The sequence below is a fragment of the Bombina bombina genome, chromosome 2, assembly GCF_027579735.1.
Source record: "Bombina bombina isolate aBomBom1 chromosome 2, aBomBom1.pri, whole genome shotgun sequence".
Taxonomy (NCBI): domain Eukaryota; kingdom Metazoa; phylum Chordata; class Amphibia; order Anura; family Bombinatoridae; genus Bombina; species Bombina bombina.
Genome location: NC_069500.1, coordinates 407,265,344 through 407,287,129, shown reverse-complemented (window position 1 = coordinate 407,287,129; position 21,786 = coordinate 407,265,344). Strand labels below are relative to the sequence as shown.

Sequence of the window (21,786 nt, the reverse complement as noted above, 5' to 3'; positions counted from 1 at the left end):
CTTGTCTAGTATGCTTTTTATGTGCTTCTTTCTTTAAAGCCCTTGTAGTAGTTATCTATTAGGGGCATGTTCCCATAATCTGAATGTAACAATGTTTGTTTCCTGTTATATATTAGACAGTAGTTTATCTCCAAAAATGATGAGCCCACCTACTCCAGCCATGTACAAGTATCGTCCAGCGTTTAACGCCAACCCTAAAGTGCACTATCACCCAGCCACGGAGCAGGTGAGTTGGGATGCTACATTTCTTGAGAGTTCAGGGTTCTGATTTGTTTTTAATGCCTTTTTGTTTTTTAAGGTTTTAAACTCTTGACTTCTTGGATTTACCATTGGATCTCCAATGCTTTAACCATTTGCTTGTGAAATACATTTTATTTTTAGTAAAACCATCCTTAGCAATAATAAATTATTCATTGCAATTATTCCTAAGAGAGAGTAGACTCCAAAATGTTTTATTTAATGTAAGCCACACCACTCCCCCTATGCAAGTGTGATATACAGTGCCTGAATAAGAGCCTAGTGATTTTTTGGCAAGGACAAAAACCTAGACGGAGTAACAAAAGGGAATAAACTTAACAGATTTTGATCAAAATTGTGCTTGACTGAATTTCTAAAAAATAATTACTATACAGATCTGGATATAAAGCAGCATACCGTTTATCCTTTCACCTTGTCTGCCTTATTAATTCATAATGTACCTTTAATAATTTAGAAATTGTGTCATAAAAGAACCCATTAAAACATGGCATGATCCGTGCAAAATAAGTGGTTCAAATTCTTGTATTTTAGATTTTTTTTTCCTATACAGGGCCACCCTCAATTTTATAGCGGAATTCACAACAAAACATTTTCAAGAATTGGTTAGACTGGGGCTGGAAAATTTCTCTCAATTTATAAATAGGGAAAAATAGCTTTTAAATTTTTTTATTTTTTTTTTTAAATCGGTTGAACCATTAAAATTTAATTGGAGTAATGACTCCATGTCTAGGAATGGTATTTTTTCCATATCATGTTTATATAAATACATAATGAATGTGAAAAGCATAATTCTACTTAAAAAGTGAACAGAAATGAGTGAATTTTTGAAATACTAAGTTACCAATGCTATAAATAAAGGAGACTTTCAGTCATGAAGTATAAAAAAAACTTCATGCTGAAAGTACATTTATTTGCCCACGAGTTTATTCAGAGCTGAGCACTATTTTCCCAATGAGGTGACACTTCCACATCTATGGCAATAGCGTGATAGCCCTACAGCATAATGCAAATAATAATGCTATTGGTTAAGAGGTGGAAATGTCACCTCATTGAAAAAATTGCGGTCTTCAATGGGCGGCCGGAGACGCTCAGCTTGCCATAAACTCGTGGGCAAATAAAGGTAATTTCAGGATGAAGTTTTTTTTTTTTTTATACTTCATGACTGAAAGTCCCCTTTTATTTATAGCACTGGTAAGTCCTAGTGTTTCAAGAAAACTACTCTGGACTTTTACTATCATGGAGCACAAATTAAATTAATCTATATAGTATATTTACGGCTAGACGGAATAACTAAAAAAATTTAGATCCCGAGAATTTGTTTAAGAAATGTGGGCAAGGTAATGCAAATGTGTTGCACTGTGTATGGTAGTGTTATACGATTAGAAGTTTTTTTTTGTTTGTTTTTTTTAAATATTCCTTGCTAGGCAGATTATACCAAATAAGGATAACTCTCAAAATTCAGGATTTTTTTTTTTTTTTAGTTGATGGCATAAAGTGTAAGGAAAAAACAAAGTTTCATAAATATGACTATTTTGACTGCTTGGAAAGGGCCATCTTTGGGGAATTTGATTAATCCTCTCCGTAATCAAGTCATAATTGAACAGGTTGATGCTGTCTCTCGGATGGAAAAATGTGTTTTATTCAGAAATGGGAGAAATGTATTTTATCCCTACAAAAGGGATTTCAAAAACAAATTCTATATCCTTTTCATAACTCTAATGTTAGAATGTAGAGCAAGAAGCCAATGGATCTTTTTGGAAGAGTAGAGGGAGGGACAGAGAGGAAATTTTATTTTTCATATTTTTTTTCTTTCCTTCCTCTTATATTTGACTATAACTTACGGGGAACAAGTAACCGTAATATTTCTTTTTAGTAATTAACACGGGACTAGGATGGTCTGATTTATATTTATTTAGTAATTAAACTGCAATAGTCTCTTAACCTGATGTGTATAATTTTATGTATATCTCAGTTTTGAAGATCAAGTATGGGTCTTTATAAGAACAGATTATAAAGATTATAAATTAGACTTGGATTGATATGTATTGTAAGGAAAATCTTGAATAATCATATTTAAGTAGATATAATCACATACAAATATTTGTTTATATTAAGAAAAGTAAAGTTGTACACGTGTATTTTTTTCATTTATTTATTCTGCTGTTATTGTTTTCAACATGTAATTTGTCTTCTATAAAATCTTAAAGGCAAAAACCCTGCAGTACAGAAACTTTTTGAACAAAAAAAAATTCAGTTGCTGTATAGACACAGTCTTGTATCAAAGTAATTAAGCAACTGATTTATTTCTTTTTTTTTCTGTATTTCAGATTGCTATGCAGGAGGGTCTGAAGGACAGTGTGTTCCTTGAAGAAGATTGTAGGAGTCATGATTATCAGTCTGAACCAAACCTGGACCTACCAGAATATCGGAAGAACTCACTCCACAAGTCCTATCAGTCCTCCCCTTTGCAACTTGACACTTTTACTGTTAACTCCCGTTCCCTGAGCTTAAAAAATTCTGGTCGTAGGGAATCTGAGAAAGTGCCCCTTCAAATGGTGAAATCTGAAGGAACTACCACCGCTCCATACAAGAGTGTCTTTTCACCAAATAATTTGTCTAACCGCAATGGGAGCTTATCTTATGACAGCTTGCTTAACCCAATGTCACCAGCAGCTAGTAAATGTACACCACATACTACTGCTGGATCTGTGGGATACCACTCACCATACATGTCTGCAAAGATGTGTCACCTCCGAAGTGGGGAACGTCAACCTGCACAAGGTTTTAGCCCTGTTTTGGCAAGGGCAGCTGCCCACCAGCGGGAGCCCTCTCCTGTGCGCTATGACAACCTCTCTAAATCCATTATGGCCTCCATACAAGAGAGAAAGGAGATGGAGGAACGTGAGAAGCTCTTACAATCTCACACAGACTCTGTATTTGCAGACTCAGGGGTTTATGACACTCCAAGCACATACAGCCTGCAACAGGTCAGTTCCCTCTCAGAAAACACACGTGCCACTGTTGGCCGGTATGGATCAAAGGACAATCTGCTAGCAGGAGGCCCTAGCTTCAGTTCTAGAAATCCCATCCTCCAGTCATCTGTGTCCTCTCTGTCTAGCGCAGTCTCACGAGCCCCTAGGACTTCAACCACATCCTTGCAGGCTGACCTAGCCAATAACAACATTCAAAGCCACCAACCCTTGCAAGCAAGGGTTAGCAATGGATCATACAAATCCCCTGGCCATCATGCTCCCTCATCACCCTCTGGAATACCTAGATCTCCATCCTATGGAGGAGCAAAGGCAGTCACATTTCTCAATACCATGGAATTTGTGGAAGGGCCTTCTATGCCAGTTCAGAGGTAAGAAGTGTACATTATTGCTCTAGTTTTTTTCTACTAAGGTTCTGCACTTTGCCATAATGTGCTACAAAGGTGACTCAGAACATGTCAAGTCTACTGAATTTACTATCTTACTAGAAATATATTCTAAATATATTTTAAAAGCTATATGGTCAGTGTGTTAATAATTTCACATTATTTAAAAAAAAACGGCATATGTTCATACTTCCCATATCAAATAATGTTTAGATTGTTGTGGACATTTGTATTAGTGCTAGCAATGTTGTATCATATTTGCCTCATTTATATCTCTTACAGCATTGCTGAATATTAACGCCTTCCTACACATAATACACAGAGCACAGCATTTTCACCAGTAATACCAACAAGTTAAGGGATTCTATTTGTTTGCCACTAGAATATAAAAGGAATTAAGCCTTATTTATTCTGGTGTAACAAAGAAGACAGGAGTTTAATAGTTATAGTTTAACCAGTAGTAATACCTACACATGCGAAAAAGCGGATACATTTCTTTTGACACCACATAGGGTGGGTATTTAAAGGGATAGTAAACTCCAAAATTTTATTTTATATTTTTCAGATAGAACATACAACTTTAAACAACTTTCCAATTTAATTCTTTTATCAATTTTTTTTTTCATTCTCTTGTTATCCATTGCTGAAGGGACAGCATTGCACTACTGACAGGAAGCTGAAAATATCTATTTAGCCAATCACAAGAGACAAATGTGTGCAGGCACCAATTAGCAGCAGCTCCCCACTAGTGTATGATATGTGCATATTCATTTTTTTATCAAGGAATATTAAGAGAACAAAGCACATTTGAAAATAGAAGAGAATTTAAAAGTGTCTTAAAATGACAAGCTCTATCTGAATCATGCAAGTTTAATTTTGACTTTCCCTTTAAATTTACATTCTACCAGTAAAATACACAGAGCAAGTATTTAACACTAACATTCACAGAGGATGGGTTTGGTCCCTTTTCTGTCAGGAGCACAAAGAGTAGGGTTGAACCCTCTTTCTGCTAGACACCCTGACACTATATGGTGCTTTTTGGTGTCTAGTTAGGTATGTAGTTCCACAAAGCTTTCACTGATAAGCTGCTGCATGCCCTGCTCTCAATAAAGGTCTTTGTGTAAACCAGGTCCTGTGGTATATTAACTATACCTCTTTAGACACGTGATTTACCTCCGTCTAATACACTGATGCATTTACCAGATCATGCGCCACCCCTTATTCCCTGCAAGATGTATTTATGCCTATTGATATAAAGCTGTGGGGCACCAATGGGTTATATTCTCATACCCTAGTTATGGGTCTTGTTTAGGAATGGCTAACACTGGATAGATCAAGAACAATGTCATGGCAGATGTCTTTAAGGTGTACTGTTATGATTCACAATATCAGCATTACTCCACATAGGTTCAGCAACTGTAATTACTAATTTGTATTTTTAATAAGTAGTATTTTCTTTGTCGAATAATAATAGAAACTGGATAGAAAAATATTAATAATAAAAACCTGGATTAAAATATTAATTAACACATTAGGTCTACATCAGATATATTAATGTGATATATGTTGTGCAGTTTTATGCTTTCCTAAATCAGTGGAGATGTCTGAGTACCACTTTATGTAGATTTTATACTATTATAGTATGAATGCTCTTGGAGATGTTAATTATATTTGTTAAGGTCTATAGAATGCATTTAAATCAAAGCAGGTAAATATTAACACTTTATTTTGTATAAATGTTGTCACTCAACGTTCACAATTACTGACTTGTAACTATGTAACTATCATATGAACAGCGATTAACCCCCCACACTCCATAATGTCACACGTACTCTGTGTAACCTTTTGTTTTCACATTTCACAGCATGAGCTTATGATGTGTGCTTCTTTGGGTCAGTAATGACTGTTTTGTGGTAAGTTTGTAGTCTGTAGTTTTGTCCCAGAGCGCTGTTTGTTATAACTGGTGAGAGAGCTACAGTGGCGTGCTACCTTGTTTGGTGTCCCTGATTTCTCTTGTGATTGTTATGTTGAGTACTGGTAGATGATATAGACTCATGTCTTCTTGCTGTAGTTGGTAAGTCCTAGAATACTTTAAAGGGATAGAAAGTCCAAAAAGTGCATTTAATTTTAAATAGAAGCATTTTTCAATATACTTTCATTAGCAAAAATGCTTCTAGTAGGTTATTACTGTTTTTCAGTGGTATACGCACATATGCTGTGAGGTCTCATGCACCAGTATTCGTGGTCGTGCGTATTGTGCATGTGAAGATGTTGTCTCATACAAGCCATTGCTGACTCTCTGAGAAGCTGTGGTGTTTGAATACTGGTGAACGAGCCCTCACAGCATATGTGCGTATCATGTTACTGAAAAACAGAAACTTTTACTAGAAGCATTTTTGATAATGAAAGTATACTGAAAAAGGCTACAGTTTGAAATTTAAATGCACCCATTCACATTTCAGTTTTAACCTTTCTATCCCTTTGACTGCCTCCCCTTCCCCTATATATATTTCCCTCCCATTCCTTTTGGTTTTAATTCTGTTTCTTCCTTTTGTGGATAATGTAGACTGTAGCTCTACTCCAACCAGAAGACTTTATTTCTTTATTATTACTTTTTGTTTGTTACAGATGAAGAAAGAAGAGTGTGATTCCTCTTGGTACAGATTAATGTTGCTATAATGGTCCAGCCATCCCTTGACCTTCTGTATGGGTTTACTACACATTTAACAGGAGAGTCTCAAGTTAGCTTTGCTCCCAAGTGATCTATAAAATGCTGCTGCCTTGTTAGCCTGTGAAACATTTGTCATTCAGGAAAGGCAAATTTGCACATGGGATATTTTCCAATTGATCATTACCTGATTTTTTTAGATGGTCCAGTCCTGTTCCACAAACGCAGGTTCATAGTGTTGGTTCACTGCAACCATTTCCTTGTTTGTGCATTGAATGGGTTGATAAAGTGATCTTAAACTTAGGAGTCAGACACAGATATTGTACATAGAGCTATGATGATTTTTTAAAAACGTAACACTATTTTATCCCTGCTGATTTGACTTCCTTGCTCTGCCAATGTTCGTAATTGATGCAGCTATTGATTGCTGTTTATATTGGCACTCGTTGCATTGTGTTAGTGTTTATACAGCAGTTTTGTATGTCTGCTGTGACTGGATCAGTATTGCTTAAAGCTGAGGGTGAATTGTGCGCATGCAGCATGATCATACTGTTCCCGCAAAAGACAGCATTCTTGTTCCATGCTACCTTCTACTCCTGCTGTGTAAATGCAATAGCTAGCATTAGGTAGTATGGATTGAATTGTAAGGTTGAAGTAGGTCTCTAGCATGGTTTAAGAAATAGTCCTACTTCAGCTGCTGTAATTCAACAGCCTTAGATTAAAAGAACATTCTAAAGCGAAACATTACGTGCCCTAGTTTGTAACGTCATTTTTGCATTACTGACCTATGCTTACTGTTTCTCTGACCCCAACAAATAGGTTAAATATATAAAGTTCTGCTTGGAGCAGCAAGCTGATAATTGGTGGCTATGTGCAACTGCCATACACCTGGTTGGCTCACCTAAACATAAAATGTTTCTCTTTGTTATTCCAAGTGTCTTTCCTTTTTACAAGAATTACTCAAATGTTGACAAGTCCTCTAGGTGCGGAAGGTACCTCACTGAACCCCAAAGTACAATCTCCCTCTTTTGTGGGCAGGGTGAGATTATCATGGATCATAGGTTGCGAGTCTTAACTATGACAGACCTCCTACACAAAGGTTTGGTTTCTTTTTTGGGTTCCTCTTGGATCTGCTGAAGACGAGAACTTCTTGGGCTTCTTTTAGCTCTCTATCTTGCACATTACATGGGCTATTATTTTTTTATATATATATATATATATATATATATATATATATATATATATATATATATATATATATATATATATAAATTTAAAGAAGGAATGTTATTTTATTTTAGTTTTGGAGTTGAAGCAGTTGAATAAGTCAGTTTATGTTTCCCATTTCAAGATGAGTTCTTTCGTTGTCTGTTTATAACAGATAAATCAAATGATTCTTTATAGTCTGGCCCTCCAGAGCAGAAAACAAACATGATTATTTGTTATAGAAAAAGCAGAGAAGGACCTGTTGTTGTTGTTGTTGTTTTTTTTGTTTGTTTGTTTTTTTCTCCCAGTTGCGTTCTTCTGGCAGGACAATATCACAGTTTCTATCACTCTTCTATCTGAATCTAAATTAAAAAAAGCCCTTTCTTTCTTTGCTTAAAGGGACATTCCGGTCAAATTTGAAATGCACATAAATGAATTACATCTTTGAATAGAAACATATTTGCAATGTACATGTATTGGCAAAAATGCTTCTAGTAATGGTTATTACTGTTTAAGTGTTAGCATTTCTCTCTGTATGTGCATGTGAAGCATAGCTAGATATTCTCAGTTCACCAGCATTTTAATTACTTCAGCTGCTCAGAGCACCAGTGGGGCTTGTATCATGTCAGCAATTAACAAACTGATTCATTACCAGAGGGTACAAGCACCTTAGGCTCTCTGAGCAGCTGCAGTATTTAAACTGCTGGTGAAGATGCTCTGTATTTTCACATAAACAAGGAGGAGAGAATATAGTGTAGTAAGTTCATTGTGTATATATATATATATATATATATATATATATATATATATATATATATATATATATATATATATATATATATATATATATATATATATATATATATATATATATATATATATATTTTGGATATAAAAAGTCTACACACCCCTGTTAAATGTCAGGTGTATGTGATGTAAAAAAATGAGACAAAGATAAATCATTTCCAAACTTTTCCACCTTTAATGTGACCTATAACCTGTACAACTTGATTGAAAAACAAACTGAAACTTCTAGGTGGACGGAAGTAAAAATAAAAAAATAAAATCTGGTTGCATAAGTGTGTAACTGGGGATGTAGCTGTGTTCAGAATTAAGCAATCACATTCAAAGTCATGTTAAATAAGAGTCAGTACACCTGTCATCATTTAAAGTGCCTCTAATTAACCCCAAATAAAGTTCTGCTGTTCTAGTAGGTCTTTCCTGACATTTTCTTAGTCTCAACCTACAGCAAAAGCCATGGTTCTCAGAGAGCTTCTAAAGCATCAGAGGGATCTCATTGTTAAAAGGTATCAGTCAGGAGAAGGGTACAAAAGAATTTCCAAGGCATTAGATATACCATGGAACACAGTGAAGACAATCATCATCGAGTGAAGAAAATATGGTGCAACAGTGGCATTACCAAGAACTGTATGTCCCTCCAAAATTGATGAAAAGACGAGAAGAAAACTGGTCTGGGAGGCTGCCAAGAGGCCTACAGCAACATTAAAGGAGCTACAGGAATATCTGCCAAGTACTAGCTGTGTGGTACATGTGACAACAATCTCACATATTCTTCATATGTCTGGGCTATGGGGTAGAGTGGCAAGACAGAAGCCTTTTTTTTTTTTTTTTTTTTTTTAAAACATCCAAGCCCGGCTAAACTTTGCAAAAACACATCTGAAGTCTCCCAAAAGCATGTTGCAAAAGGTGTTCTAGTCTGATGAAACCAAGGTTGAACTTTTTGGCCATAATTTCAAAAGATATGCTTGGCACAAAAACACTGCACCTCACCAAAAGAACACCATACCCACAGTAAAGCATGGTGGTGGCAGCATCATGCTTTGGGGCTGATTCTCTTCAGCTGGAACTGGGGCCTTAGTCAAGGTAGAGGGAATTATGAACAATTCCAAATACCAGACAATATTGGCACAAAACCTTCAGGCTTCTGCTCGAAAGCTGAACATGAAGAGGAGCTTCATCTTTCAGCATGACAACGACCCAAAGCATACATCCAAATCAACAAAGGAATGGCTTCACCAGAAGAAGATTAAAGTTTTGAAATGGCCCAGCCAGAGCCCAGACCTGAATCCAATCGAAAATCTGTAGTGTGATCTGAAGAGGGCTGTGCACAGGAGATGCCCTCGCAATCTGACAGATTTGGAGTGTTTTTGCAAAGAAGAGTGGGCAAATCTTGCCAAGTCAAGATGTGCCATGCTGATAGAATCATACCCAAAAAGACTGAGTGCTGTAATAAAATCAAAAGGTGCTTCAACAAAGTATTTTATTTTTTTATTTTTACTTCTCTCCACCTAAAAGATTTCAGTTTGATTTTCAATTGAGTTGTACAGTTTATAGGTCACATTAAAGGTGGAAAAAGTTCTGAAACAATTTATCTTTGTCTCATTTTTTTACATCACAGAAACCTGACATTTTAACAGGGGTGTGAAGACTTTTTATATCCACTGTACATATATACAGTGTGTGTGTATGTATATATATATATATATATATATATATATATATATATATATATATATATATATATATATATATATATGTATGTATATATGTGTGTGTATATATGTGTGTGTATATATGTATATGTATATGTATATATATATATATATGTGTGTATATGTATATGTATGTATATATATATATATATGTGTGTATATGTATATATATATATATATATATATATATTTCTCCAACATAGGTGTGTCCGGTCCACGGCGTCATCCTTACTTGTGGGATATTCTCTTCCCCAACAGGAAATGGCAAAGAGCCCAGCAAAGCTGGTCACATGATCCCTCCTAGGCTCCGCCTTCCCCAGTCATTCTCTTTGCCGTTGTACAGGCAACATCTCCACGGAGATGGCTTAGAGTTTTTTGGTGTTTAAATGTAGTTTTTATTCTTCAATCAAGAGTTTGTTATTTTAAAATAGTGCTGGTATGTACTATTTACTCTGAAACAGGAAAGAGATGAAGATTTCTGTTTGTAAGAGGAAAATGATTTTAGCAACCGTTACTAAAATCGATGGCTGTTTCCACACAGGACTGTTGAGAGGAATTAACTTCAGTTGGGGGAAACAGTGAGCAGACTTTTGCTGCTTGAGGTATGACACATTTCTAACAAGACTCGGTAATGCTGGAAGCTGTCATTTTCCCTATGGGAACCGGTAAGCCATTTTCTTAGTTTAAGTAAAAGAATAAAGGGCTTCATTAGGGCTTAAAAAACTGGTAGACATTTTTCTGGGCTAAAACGATTACTTTACTAAGTATATTTGGCAGATTATTACTTTTAATAGTTGTTAAATCTTGGGGATTGTTTTAATAAAAACGGCAGGCACTGTATTGGACACCTTTTTCACTGGGGGCCTTTTCTAGTCATAGACAGAGCCTCATTTTCGCGCCTCTAATGCGCAGTTGTTTTTGGAAAGCATGGCATGCAGATGCATGTGTGAGGAGCTAAGAACCACTGAAAAAGCTTATAGAAGGCATCATTTGGTATCGTATTCCCCTCTGGGCTTGGTTGGGTCTCAGCAAAGCAGATACCTGGGACTGTATAGGGGTTAAATGTAAAAACGGCTCCGGTTCCGTTATTTTAAGGGTTAAAGCTCTCAAATTTGGTGGGCAATACTTTTAAGGCTTTAAGTTACTGTGGTGAAATTTTGGTGAAATTTGAACAATTCCTTCATACTTTTTCACATATTCAGTAATAAAGTGTGTTCAGTTTGAAATTTAAAGGGACAGTAACGGTTTTATTGTAAAACGTTTTTTGTGCTTTGTTGACAAGTTTAAGCCTGTTTAACATGTCTGAACCATCAGATAACGATGTTCTATATGTATGAAAGCCAATGTGTCTCCCTATTTAAATATATGTGATATATTTGTGTCATAATGTCCAAACAAAGTAGGGATAATAATGCCATAGATATGATATTGCCCAAGATGATTCCTCTAATGAGGGGAGTAAGCATGGTACTGCATCATCCCCTTCTGTGTCTACACCAGTTTTGCCCACACAAGAGGCCCCTAGTACATCTAGTGCGCCAATACTTATTACCATACAACAATTAATGGCTGTAATGGATAATTCTATTGCATGCATTTTTTCCAAAATGCCTACTTATCAGAGAAAGCGTGATTGCTCTGTTTTAAACACTGAAGAGCAAGAGGACGCTGATGATATCTGTTCTGATATACCCTCACACCTATCTGAAGGGGCCAGGAGGGAGGTTTTGTCTGAGGGAGAAATTTCAGATTCAGGGAAAATTTCTCAACAAGCAGAACCTGATATGGTAACTTTTAAATTTAAATTTCAACATCTCCACGCACTACTTAAGGAGGTATTATCTACTCTGGATGATTGTGACAATTTGGTCATTCCAGAGAAATTAGGTAAGATGGACAAGTTCCTAGAGGTTCCGGTGCCCCCCGATGTTTTTCCTATACCCAAGCGGGTGGCGGACATAGTAAATAAGGAGTGGGAAAGGCCCGGCATACCTTTTGTCCTCCCCCTATATTTAAGAAATTAGTTCCTATAGTCGACCCCAGAAAGGACTTATAGCATACAGTCCCCAAGGTCGAGGGGGCGGTTTCTACTCTAAACAAACGCACTTCTATTCCTATAGAAGATAGTTGTGCTTTCAAGATCCTATGGATTAAAGGTTAGAGGGTTTGCTTAAAAAGATGTTTGTTCAGCAAGGTTACCTTCTACAACCAATTTCATGCATTGTTCCTGTCACTACAGCTGCGTGTTTCTGGTTCGAAGAACTAGAAAAGTCGCTCAATAAAGAATCTTCGTACGAGGAGGTTTTGGACAGAGTTCAAGCTCTTAAATTGGCTAACTCTTTTTTATTTTAGATGCCGCTTTGCAATTAGCTAGATTAGCGGCGAATAATTCAGGGTTTGCTATCGTGGCGCGCAGAGCGCTTTTGCTTAACATCCCTTTCAAGGGTAAAACACTGTTTGGCCCTGACTTGAAAGAGATTATTTCAGACATCACTGGGGGAAAGGGCCACACCCTTCCTCTGGATAGGTCTTTTAGGGCTAAAAAGAAGCCAAATTTTCGTCCCTTTTGCAGAAACGGACCAGCCTCAAATTCTACACCCTCTAAGCAAGAGGGTAATACTTCTCAAGCCAAGCCAGCCTGGAGGCCGATGCAAGGCTGGAACAAGGGTAAGCAGGCCAAGTCACCTGCCACTGCTACCAAAACAGCATGAAGTGTTGGCCCCCGATCTGGGAAGGATCTGGTGGGGGGCAGACTTTCTCTCTTTGCTCAGGCTGGGGCAAGAGATGTTCAGGATCCTTGGGCGCTAGAAATAGTTTCTCAAGGTTATCTCCTGGAATTCAGGGAACTACCCCCAAGGGGAAGGTTCCACGGGTCTCAATTATCTTCGAACAGGCATTCTTACACTGTGTAGAAGACCTGTTAAGCATGGGAGTGATTCATCCTGTTCCATTAGGAGAACAAGGGATGGGTTTTTACTCCAACCTGTTCATAATTCCCAAAAAAGAGGGAACATTCAGACCTATTTTAGATCTCAAGATTCTAAACAAGTTTCTAAGGGTTTCATCATTCAAAATGGAAACCATTCGAACGATCCTTCCTACCATCCAGGAAGGTCAATTCATGACCACGGTGGACTTAAAGGATGCGTACCTACGTATTCCTATCCACAAGGAACATTTTCGGGTCCTAAGGTTCGCCTTTCTGGACAAGCATTACCTGTGGCACTTCCATTCGGATTAGCCACTGCTCCAAGGATTTTCACAAGGGTACTAGGGTCCCTTCTAGCGGTGCTAAGACCAAGGGGCATTGCAGTAGTACCTTACTTGGACGACATCCTGATTCAAGTGTCGTCTCTGTCAAAAGCAAGGGCTCATACGGACATTGTCCTAGCCTTTCTCAGATCTCACAGGTGGAAAGTGAACATAGAAAAAAAGTTCTCTGTCCCCGTCAACAAGAGTTCCCTTCTTGGGAACAATAATAGTTTCCTTAGAAATGAAGGTTTTTCTGACAGAGGCCAGAAAATCAAAACTTCTAAGCTCTTGTCAGGTACTTCATTCTGTTCTTCTTCCTTCCATAGCGCAGTCCATGGAAGTAATAGGTTTGATGGTTGCGGCAATGGACATAGTTCCTTTTGCACGAATTCATCTAAGACCATTGCACCTGTGCATGCTCAGACAGTGGAATGGGGATTATACAGACTTGTCTCCGACGATACAAGTAGATCAAATAACCACAGATTCACTCCGTTGGTGGCTGACCCTGGACAACCTGTCACAGGGAATGAGCTTCCGCAGACCAGAATAGGTCATTGTCACGACCAACGCCAGTCTGGTGGGCTGGGGCGCGGTCTGGGAACCCCTGAAAACTCAGGGTCTATGGTTTCGGGAAGACTCTCTTCTCCCGATAAACATAATGGAACTGAGAGCGATATTCAATGCTCTCAAGGCTTGGCCTCGACTAGCAAAGGCCAAATTCATAAGGTTTCAATCAGACATCATGACGACTGTTACATATATCAACCATCAGGGGGTAACAAGGAGTTCCCTGGCGATGGAGGAGCATCCGGGGGAGTGGGAACTCCATCTGGAAATCTTTGCCCAAATAACTCAATTATGGGGCATTCCTGACATGGTTCTGATGGCCTCTCGTCAGAACTTCATGGTCCCTTGTTACGGGTCCAAATCCAGGGATCCCAAGGCGACTCTATTGGATACAATAGTAGCACCTTGGATCTTCAACCTAGCTTATGTATTCCCACCGTTTCCTCTCATTCCCAGGCTGGTAGCCAGGATCAATCTGGAGAGGGCTTCGGTGACCTTGATAGTTCCTGTGTGGCCACGCAGGACTTGGTATGCAGACCTGGTGAATGTGTCATCGGCTCCACCATGGAAGCTACCTTTGAGACAGGACCTTCTTATTCAGGGTCCATTCGAACATCCGAATCTGGTTTTCCTCCAACTGACTGCTTGGAGTTTGAACGCTTGATTTTATCAAAGCGTGGGTTTTCAGATTCTGTAATGGATACTCTTATTCAGGCTAGAAAGCCTGTAACTAGAAAATTTTACCCTAATATATGGAAAAAATATATCTGTTGGTGTAAATCTAAAGGATTCCCATGGAACAAGATAAAAATTCCTAAGATTCTTTCCTTTCTACAAGAAGGTTTGTAGAAAGGATTTTCTGCGAGTTCTCTGAAGGGACAGATCTCTGCTTTATCTGTTTTACTTCACAAAAGGCTGGCAGCTGTGCCAGACGTTTAAGCGTTTGTTCAGGCTCTGGTTAGAATCAAGCCTGTTTACAGACCTTTGACTCTTCCCTGGAGTCTTAATCTAGTTCTTTCAGTTCTTCAAGGGGTTCCGTTTGAACCCTTACATTCCGTAGATATTAAGTTATTATCTTGGAAAGTTTTGTTTTAGGTTGCAATTTCTTCCGCTAGAAGAGTTTCTGAGTTATCTGCTCTGCAGTGTTCTCCGCCCTATCTGGTCCATGCAGATAAGGTGGTTTTACGTACTGAGCCTGGTTTTCTTCCGAAGGTTGTTTCCAACAAAAATATTAACCAGGAGATAGTTGTACCTTCTTTGTGTCCGAATCCAGTTTCATAGAAGGAACGTTTGTTACACAATTTGGACGTTGTCCGTGCTCTAAAATTCTATTTAGATGCTACAAAGGATTTCAGACAAACATCTTCCTTGTTTGTTGTTTATTCTGGTAAAAGGAGAGGTCAAAAAGCAACTTCTACCTCTCTATCTTTTTGGCTTAAAAGCATCATCAGATTGGCTTATGAGACTGCCGGACGGCAGCCTCCTGAAAGAATCACAGCTCATTCCACTAGGGCCGTGGCTTCCACATGGGCCTTTAAGAACGAGGCTTCTGTTGATCAGATATGTAAGGCAGCGACTTGGTCTTCACTGCACACTTTTACCAAATTTTACAAATTTGATACTTTTGCTTCTTCTGAGGCTATTTTTGGGAGAAAGATTTTGCAAACCGTGGTGCCTTCCATCTAGGTGACCTGATTTGCTCCCTCCCATCATCCGTGTCCTAAAGCTTTGGTATTGGTTCCCACAAGTAAGGATGACGCCGTGGACCGGACACACCTATGTTGGAGAAAACAGAATTTATGTTTACCTGATAAATTACTTTCTCCAACGGTGTGTCCGGTCCACGGCCCGCCCTGGTTTTTTAATCAGGTCTGATGATTTATTTTCTTTAACTACAGTCACCACGGTATCATATGATTTCTCCTATGCAAATATTCCTCCTTTACGTTGGTCGAATGACTGGGGAAGGCGGAGCCTAGGAGGGATCATGTGACCAGCTTTGCTGGGCTCTTTGCCATTTCCTGTTGGGGAAGAGAATATCCCACAAGTAAGGATGACGCCGTGGACCGGACACACCGTTGGAGAAAGTAATTTATCAGGTAAACATAAATTCTGTTATATATGTGTGTGTATATATATATATATATATATATATATATATATATATATATATATATATATATATATATATATATATATATATATATGTGTATTTATTTGCCAAAAATTCAAACTGATAATTATAAAGGCAATAATATAAAACAACAAATATCCTATACATGCATATGAATATTAATTCACCATATAATAATGGTTATAGATTAAAGTCCCAACACAATTAGTTCCATTTGGAACTGGGGATCCCCAGAACTGATGATGTTTATAAAATGTAACTATTACCACTTTAAAGAGGCCTTGATTCAATACACTTTAACAGTTCACAATTATGTGATCACTCTTAGACAATTATACGGCTCACTGTCAGGAACCTTAGATTCAATATAAGTTCACAATTGTAAATTCCTTTAAAGCAATTAATACGGCTGGAGGCAACAAAACTCTGATACAGTTCCTTTTTATAACAGCTTAGGATGGTTTCAGAGAGAAGGTCATGTAGCAAAACAAAACAGGAATTGCTTCTTTTTTTCACCGTGCGGTCCTCTGCCTGAAACGGTTACTCAGATTTACTCACTCAGTGGGTCCGGTGACGACCTCCCCTTCACTTTGCGAATTACCGACAAGCTGTAATTTATTTGCCGACTCCTCATAGACGTTTCTTTTCCAGTGTATGGTTATTGCTTTCCGGTGCCTCCGCCTCCTTTCACGGTTCCGTTAAGTGCTTGCCAATTGTCGCCTTTGTTTAGACTGAATAATCTTTTTGTGCTATAGGATTCTCTCACAGTCGCAGCTCTTTTGCAGCGACCTGTGCAAACGCCAAGCTACGTGCGTTTCACCCTCTGTGGCTAAGGGCTTCTTCCGGAAAACTTTTTTCGTTATGTCATCGGAATAATGGTTTTTATTTGTTTTCGTAACTCCTCCTGTTACCTTTAACTTATTATTTTTCAGCCAGGTGAAATATGATACTTGCATATTCGGTTGCTTAGCTTATTTAACTTTTCACAATAAATTTGTTTGTATTTTTACAGGGTTCAACAAAACTTAACCTTTGGAAAATATTTAAAGTAAACATCTTTATAATTACTATTTATATTGGTTATTATTTTATAACAGTTCTGCATATTTCTCAACTTAGAATAATTTTGACTAAGGAGAAAAAGCTTAAAGGGATAGACAAAGTATACAAAGGATGGTAACTTTAATGTAAAAAATGTTCAGTCTGTAAAAATTTACTAATAGGAGAGAGTTTTGTTGACAAATTAGGGAAAACAAGACAAATAGAGGGACACATAACATGCAGATCTGAGGGTGTGGTTTATATGTTAACCTGCAGTTGCCAGATGTATTATATAGGAAAAAAATACAGGAAGCCACGTGAAAGAATAAAGGAACACAAAAGAGACATATTTTTTTTTTTATATATATAAAACGAGTAGTGTAGCCAGACTTTCTCTTGTTAAGTGTATCCAGTCCACGGATCATCCATTACTTATGGGATATTAACTCCTCCCCAACAGGAAGTGCAAGAGGATTCACCCAGCAGAGCTGCTATATAGCTCCTCCCCTAACTGCCATTACCAGTCATTCTCTTGCACCCAACGAATAGATAGGATGTGTGAGAGGACTGTGGTGATTATACTTAGTTTCATACCTTCAATCAAAAGTTTGTTATTTTATAATAGCACCGGAGTGTGTTATTCCTTCTCTGGTAGAATTTGAAGAAGAATCTACCTGAGTTTTTCTATGATTTTAGCCGGAGTAGTTAAGATCATATTGCTGTTTCTCGGCCATCTGAGGAGAGGTAAACTTCAGATCAGGGGACAGCGGGCAGATTAATCTGCAAAGAGGTATGTAGCAGCTTATTATTTTCTGACAATGGAATTGATGAGAAAATTCTGCCATACCGATATAATGTAAACTCAGCCTTAAATGCAGTAGCAGCAACTGGTATCAGGCTGTCATGTATGTATATTTTACACTTCAGTATTCTGGGGAATGGCACTTCACTGGAATTATACTGTATGCATAAAACTTTAGCCTAATTTGCAGGGACTAGCAACAGGCTTTTTAATAACACTCAATTTATTAATGTTAAACGTTTTTTGCTGGCATGTAAAATCGTTTAATTTTCTGAGGTACTGGGTGAAAAAATGTTTTGGGCACTATTTTTTTCCACTTGGCAGTCGTTTTATTTAATTTATGACAGTTTACTGATCTCTCTCACTGTTATGTGTGAGGGGGAGGGGCCTTTTTTGGCGCTTTTGCTACGCATCAAAAAATTCAGTCAGAAGTTTATTGTCTTCCCTGCATGATCCGGTTCATCTCTACAGAACTCAGGGGTCTTCAAAACTTGTTTTGAGGGAGGTAATCACTCACAGCAGAGCTGTGAGATTGTAGTTGACTGTGATAAAAAAAAACGTTTATTTCTGTATTTTTTTTTTTTTTTTTTTTCTGCTCAGGGTTAGTTATCCTTTGCTAATGGGAGCAATCCTTTGCTAAAATTGTGTTTTTTACAAAGATTTGATGCTATAACTTTTCAGTTTATTAATTTTCAACTGTCATAACTTTTTCTGTGCTTCTTATAGGCACAGTACGTTTTCATATTATAGTAAATTACTTGAAAAGTATTTCCAAGTTGCTAGTTTATTTGCTAGTGTGTTAAACATGTCTGATTCAGAGGAAGATATCTGTGCTATATGTGCTAAAGCCAAAGTGGAGCCCAATAGAAATTTATGTACTAACTGTATTGATGCTACTTTAAATAAAAGTCAATCTGTACAAATTGAACATATTTCACCAAACAACGAGGGGAGAGTTATGCCGACTAACTCGCCTCACGTGTCAGTACCTGCATCTCCCGCTCGGGAGGTGCGTGATATTGTAGCGCCGAGTACATCTGGGCGGCCATTATAAATCACATTACAGGATATGGCTACTGTTATGACTGAAGTTTTGGCTAAATTACCAGAACTAAGAGGTAAGCGTGATCACTCTGGGGTGAGAACAGAGTGCGCTGATAATATTAGGGCCATGTCAGACACTGCGTCACAATTTGCAGAACATGAGGACGGAGAGCTTCATTCTGCGGGTGACGGTTCTGATCCAAACAAACTGGATTCAGATATTTCAAATTTTAAATTTAAGCTGGAAAACCTCCGTGTATTACTAGGGGAGGTGTTAGCGGCTCTGAATGATTGTAACACAGTTGCAATACCAGAGAAAATGTGTAGGTTGGATAAATATTTTGCGGTACCGGCGAGTACTGACGTTTTTCCTATACCTAAGAGACTTACTGAAATTGTTACTAAGGAGTGGGATAGACCCGGTGTGCCGTTCTCACCCCCTCCGATATTTAGAAAGATGTTTCCAATAGACGCCACCACACGGGACTTATGGCAAACGGTCCCTAAGGTGGAGGGAGCAGTTTCTACTTTAGCTAAGCGTACCACTATCCCGGTGGAGGATAGCTGTGCTTTTTCAGATCCAATGGATAAAAAGTTAGAGGGTTACCTTAAGAAAATGTTTGTTCAACAAGGTTTTATATTGCAACCTCTTGCATGCATTGCGCCTGTCACGGCTGCAGCAGCATTTTGGTTTGAGTCTCTGGAAGAGACACTTGAATCAGCTCCATTAGATGAGATTACACACAAGCTTAAAGCCCTTAAGTTAGCTAACTCATTTATTTCAGATGCCGTAGTACATTTAACTAAACTTACGGCTAAGAATTCCGGATTCGCCATTCAGGCACGCAGAGCACTGTGGCTAAAATCCTGGTCAGCTGACGTTACTTCTAAATCTAAATTGCTTAATATACCTTTCAAAGGGCAGACCTTATTCGGGCCCGGGTTGAAAGAAATTATCGCTGACATTACAGGAGGTAAAGGCCATGCCCTGCCTCAAGACAGAGCCAAACCTAAGGCTAGACAGTCTAATTTTCGTTCCTTTCGTAATTTCAAAGCAGGAGCAGCATCAACTTCCTCTGCACCAAAACAGGAAGGAGCTGTTGCTCGCTACAGACAAGGCTGGAGACCTAACCAGTCCTGGAACAAGGGCAAGCAGGCCAGGAAACCTGCTGCTGCCCCTAAGACAGCATGAATCGAGGGCCCCCGATCCGGGAACGGATCTAGTGGGGGGCAGACTTTCTCTCTTCGCCCAGGATTGGGCAAGAGATGTCCAGGATCCCTGGGCGTTAGAGATCATATCTCAGGGATACCTTCTAGACTTCAAATTCTCTCCCCCAAGAGGGAGATTTCATCTGTCAAGGTTGTCAACAAACCAAATAAAGAAAGAGGCGTTTCTACGCTGCGTACAAGATCTTTTATTAATGGGAGTGATCCATCCGGTTCCGCGGTCGGAACAAGGACAAGGGTTTTACTCAAATCTGTTTGTGGTTCCCAAAAAAGAGGGAACTTTCAGGCCAATCTTGGATTTAAAGATCCTAAACAAATTCCTAAGAGTTCCATCGTTCAAAATGGAAACTATTCGGACAATTTTACCCATGATCCAAAAGGGTCAGTACATGACCACAGTGGATTTAAAGGATGCTTACCTTCACATACCGATTCACAAAGATCATTACCGGTATCTAAGGTTTGCCTTTCTAGACAGGCATTACCAGTTTGTAGCTCTTCCATTCGGATTGGCTACGGCTCCGAGAATCTTCACAAAGGTTCTGGGTGCTCTTCTGGCGGTACTAAGACCGCGAGGAATTGCGGTAGCTCCGTACCTAGACGATATTCTGATACAAGCTTCAAGCTTTCAAACTGCCAAGTCTCATACAGAGTTAGTACTGGCATTTCTAAGGTCGCATGGATGGAAGGTGAACGAAAAGAAGAGTTCTCTCTTTCCACTCACAAGAGTTCCCTTCTTGGGGACTCTTATAGATTCTGTAGAAATGAAGATTTACCTGACAGAAGACAGGTTAACAAAGCTTCAAAATGCATGCCGTGTCCTTCATTCCATTCAACACCCGTCAGTAGCTCAATGCATGGAGGTGATCGGCTTAATGGTAGCAGCAATGGACATAGTACCCTTTGCACGCCTACATCTCAGACCGCTGCAATTGTGCATGCTAAGTCAGTGGAATGGGGATTACTCAGACTTGTCCCCTACTCTGAATCTGGATCAAGAGACCAGAAATTCTCTTCTATGGTGGCTTTCTCGGCCACATCTGTCCAGGGGGATGCCATTCAGCAGGCCGGACTGGACAATTGTAACAACAGACGCCAGCCTACTAGGTTGGGGCGCTGTCTGGAATTCTCTGAAGGCTCAGGGACAATGGAATCAGGAGGAGAGTCTCCTACCAATAAACATTCTGGAATTGAGAGCAGTTCTCAATGCCCTTCTGGCTTGGCCCCAGTTAACAACTCGGGGGTTCATCAGGTTTCAGTCGGACAACATCACGACTGTAGCTTACATCAACCATCAGGGAGGGACAAGAAGCTCCCTAGCAATGATGGAAGTATCAAAGATAATTCGCTGGGCAGAGTCTCACTCTTGCCACCTGTCAGCAATCCACATCCCGGGAGTGGAGAACTGGGAGGCGGATTTCTTAAGTCGTCAGACTTTTCATCCGGGGGAGTGGGAACTTCATCCGGAGGTCTTTGCCCAAATACTTCGACGTTGGGGCAAACCAGAGATAGATCTCATGGCGTCTCGACAGAACGCCAAGCTTCCTCGTTACGGGTCCAGATCCAGGGATCCGGGAGCGGTTCTGATAGATGCTTTGACAGCACCTTGGACCTTCGGGATGGCTTATGTGTTTCCACCCTTCCCGATGCTTCCTCGATTGATTGCCAGAATCAAACAGGAGAGAGCATCAGTGA

The 21,786-nt window shown here is 38.9% G+C and overlaps 1 protein-coding gene across 1 annotated transcript in view; it reads left to right on the top strand.

The window, feature by feature from the left end:
- Window positions 1-21,786, top strand: part of ZDHHC8 (zinc finger DHHC-type palmitoyltransferase 8) — a 256,391-nt gene that overhangs the window by 213,139 nt on the left and 21,466 nt on the right. Inside the window, exons 9-10 of the mRNA XM_053701898.1 lie at window positions 117-226; window positions 2,586-3,619. Of these exons, the coding sequence (XP_053557873.1) occupies window positions 117-226; window positions 2,586-3,619 (1,144 nt within the window). The remainder of the gene's footprint in view (window positions 1-116; window positions 227-2,585; window positions 3,620-21,786) is intronic.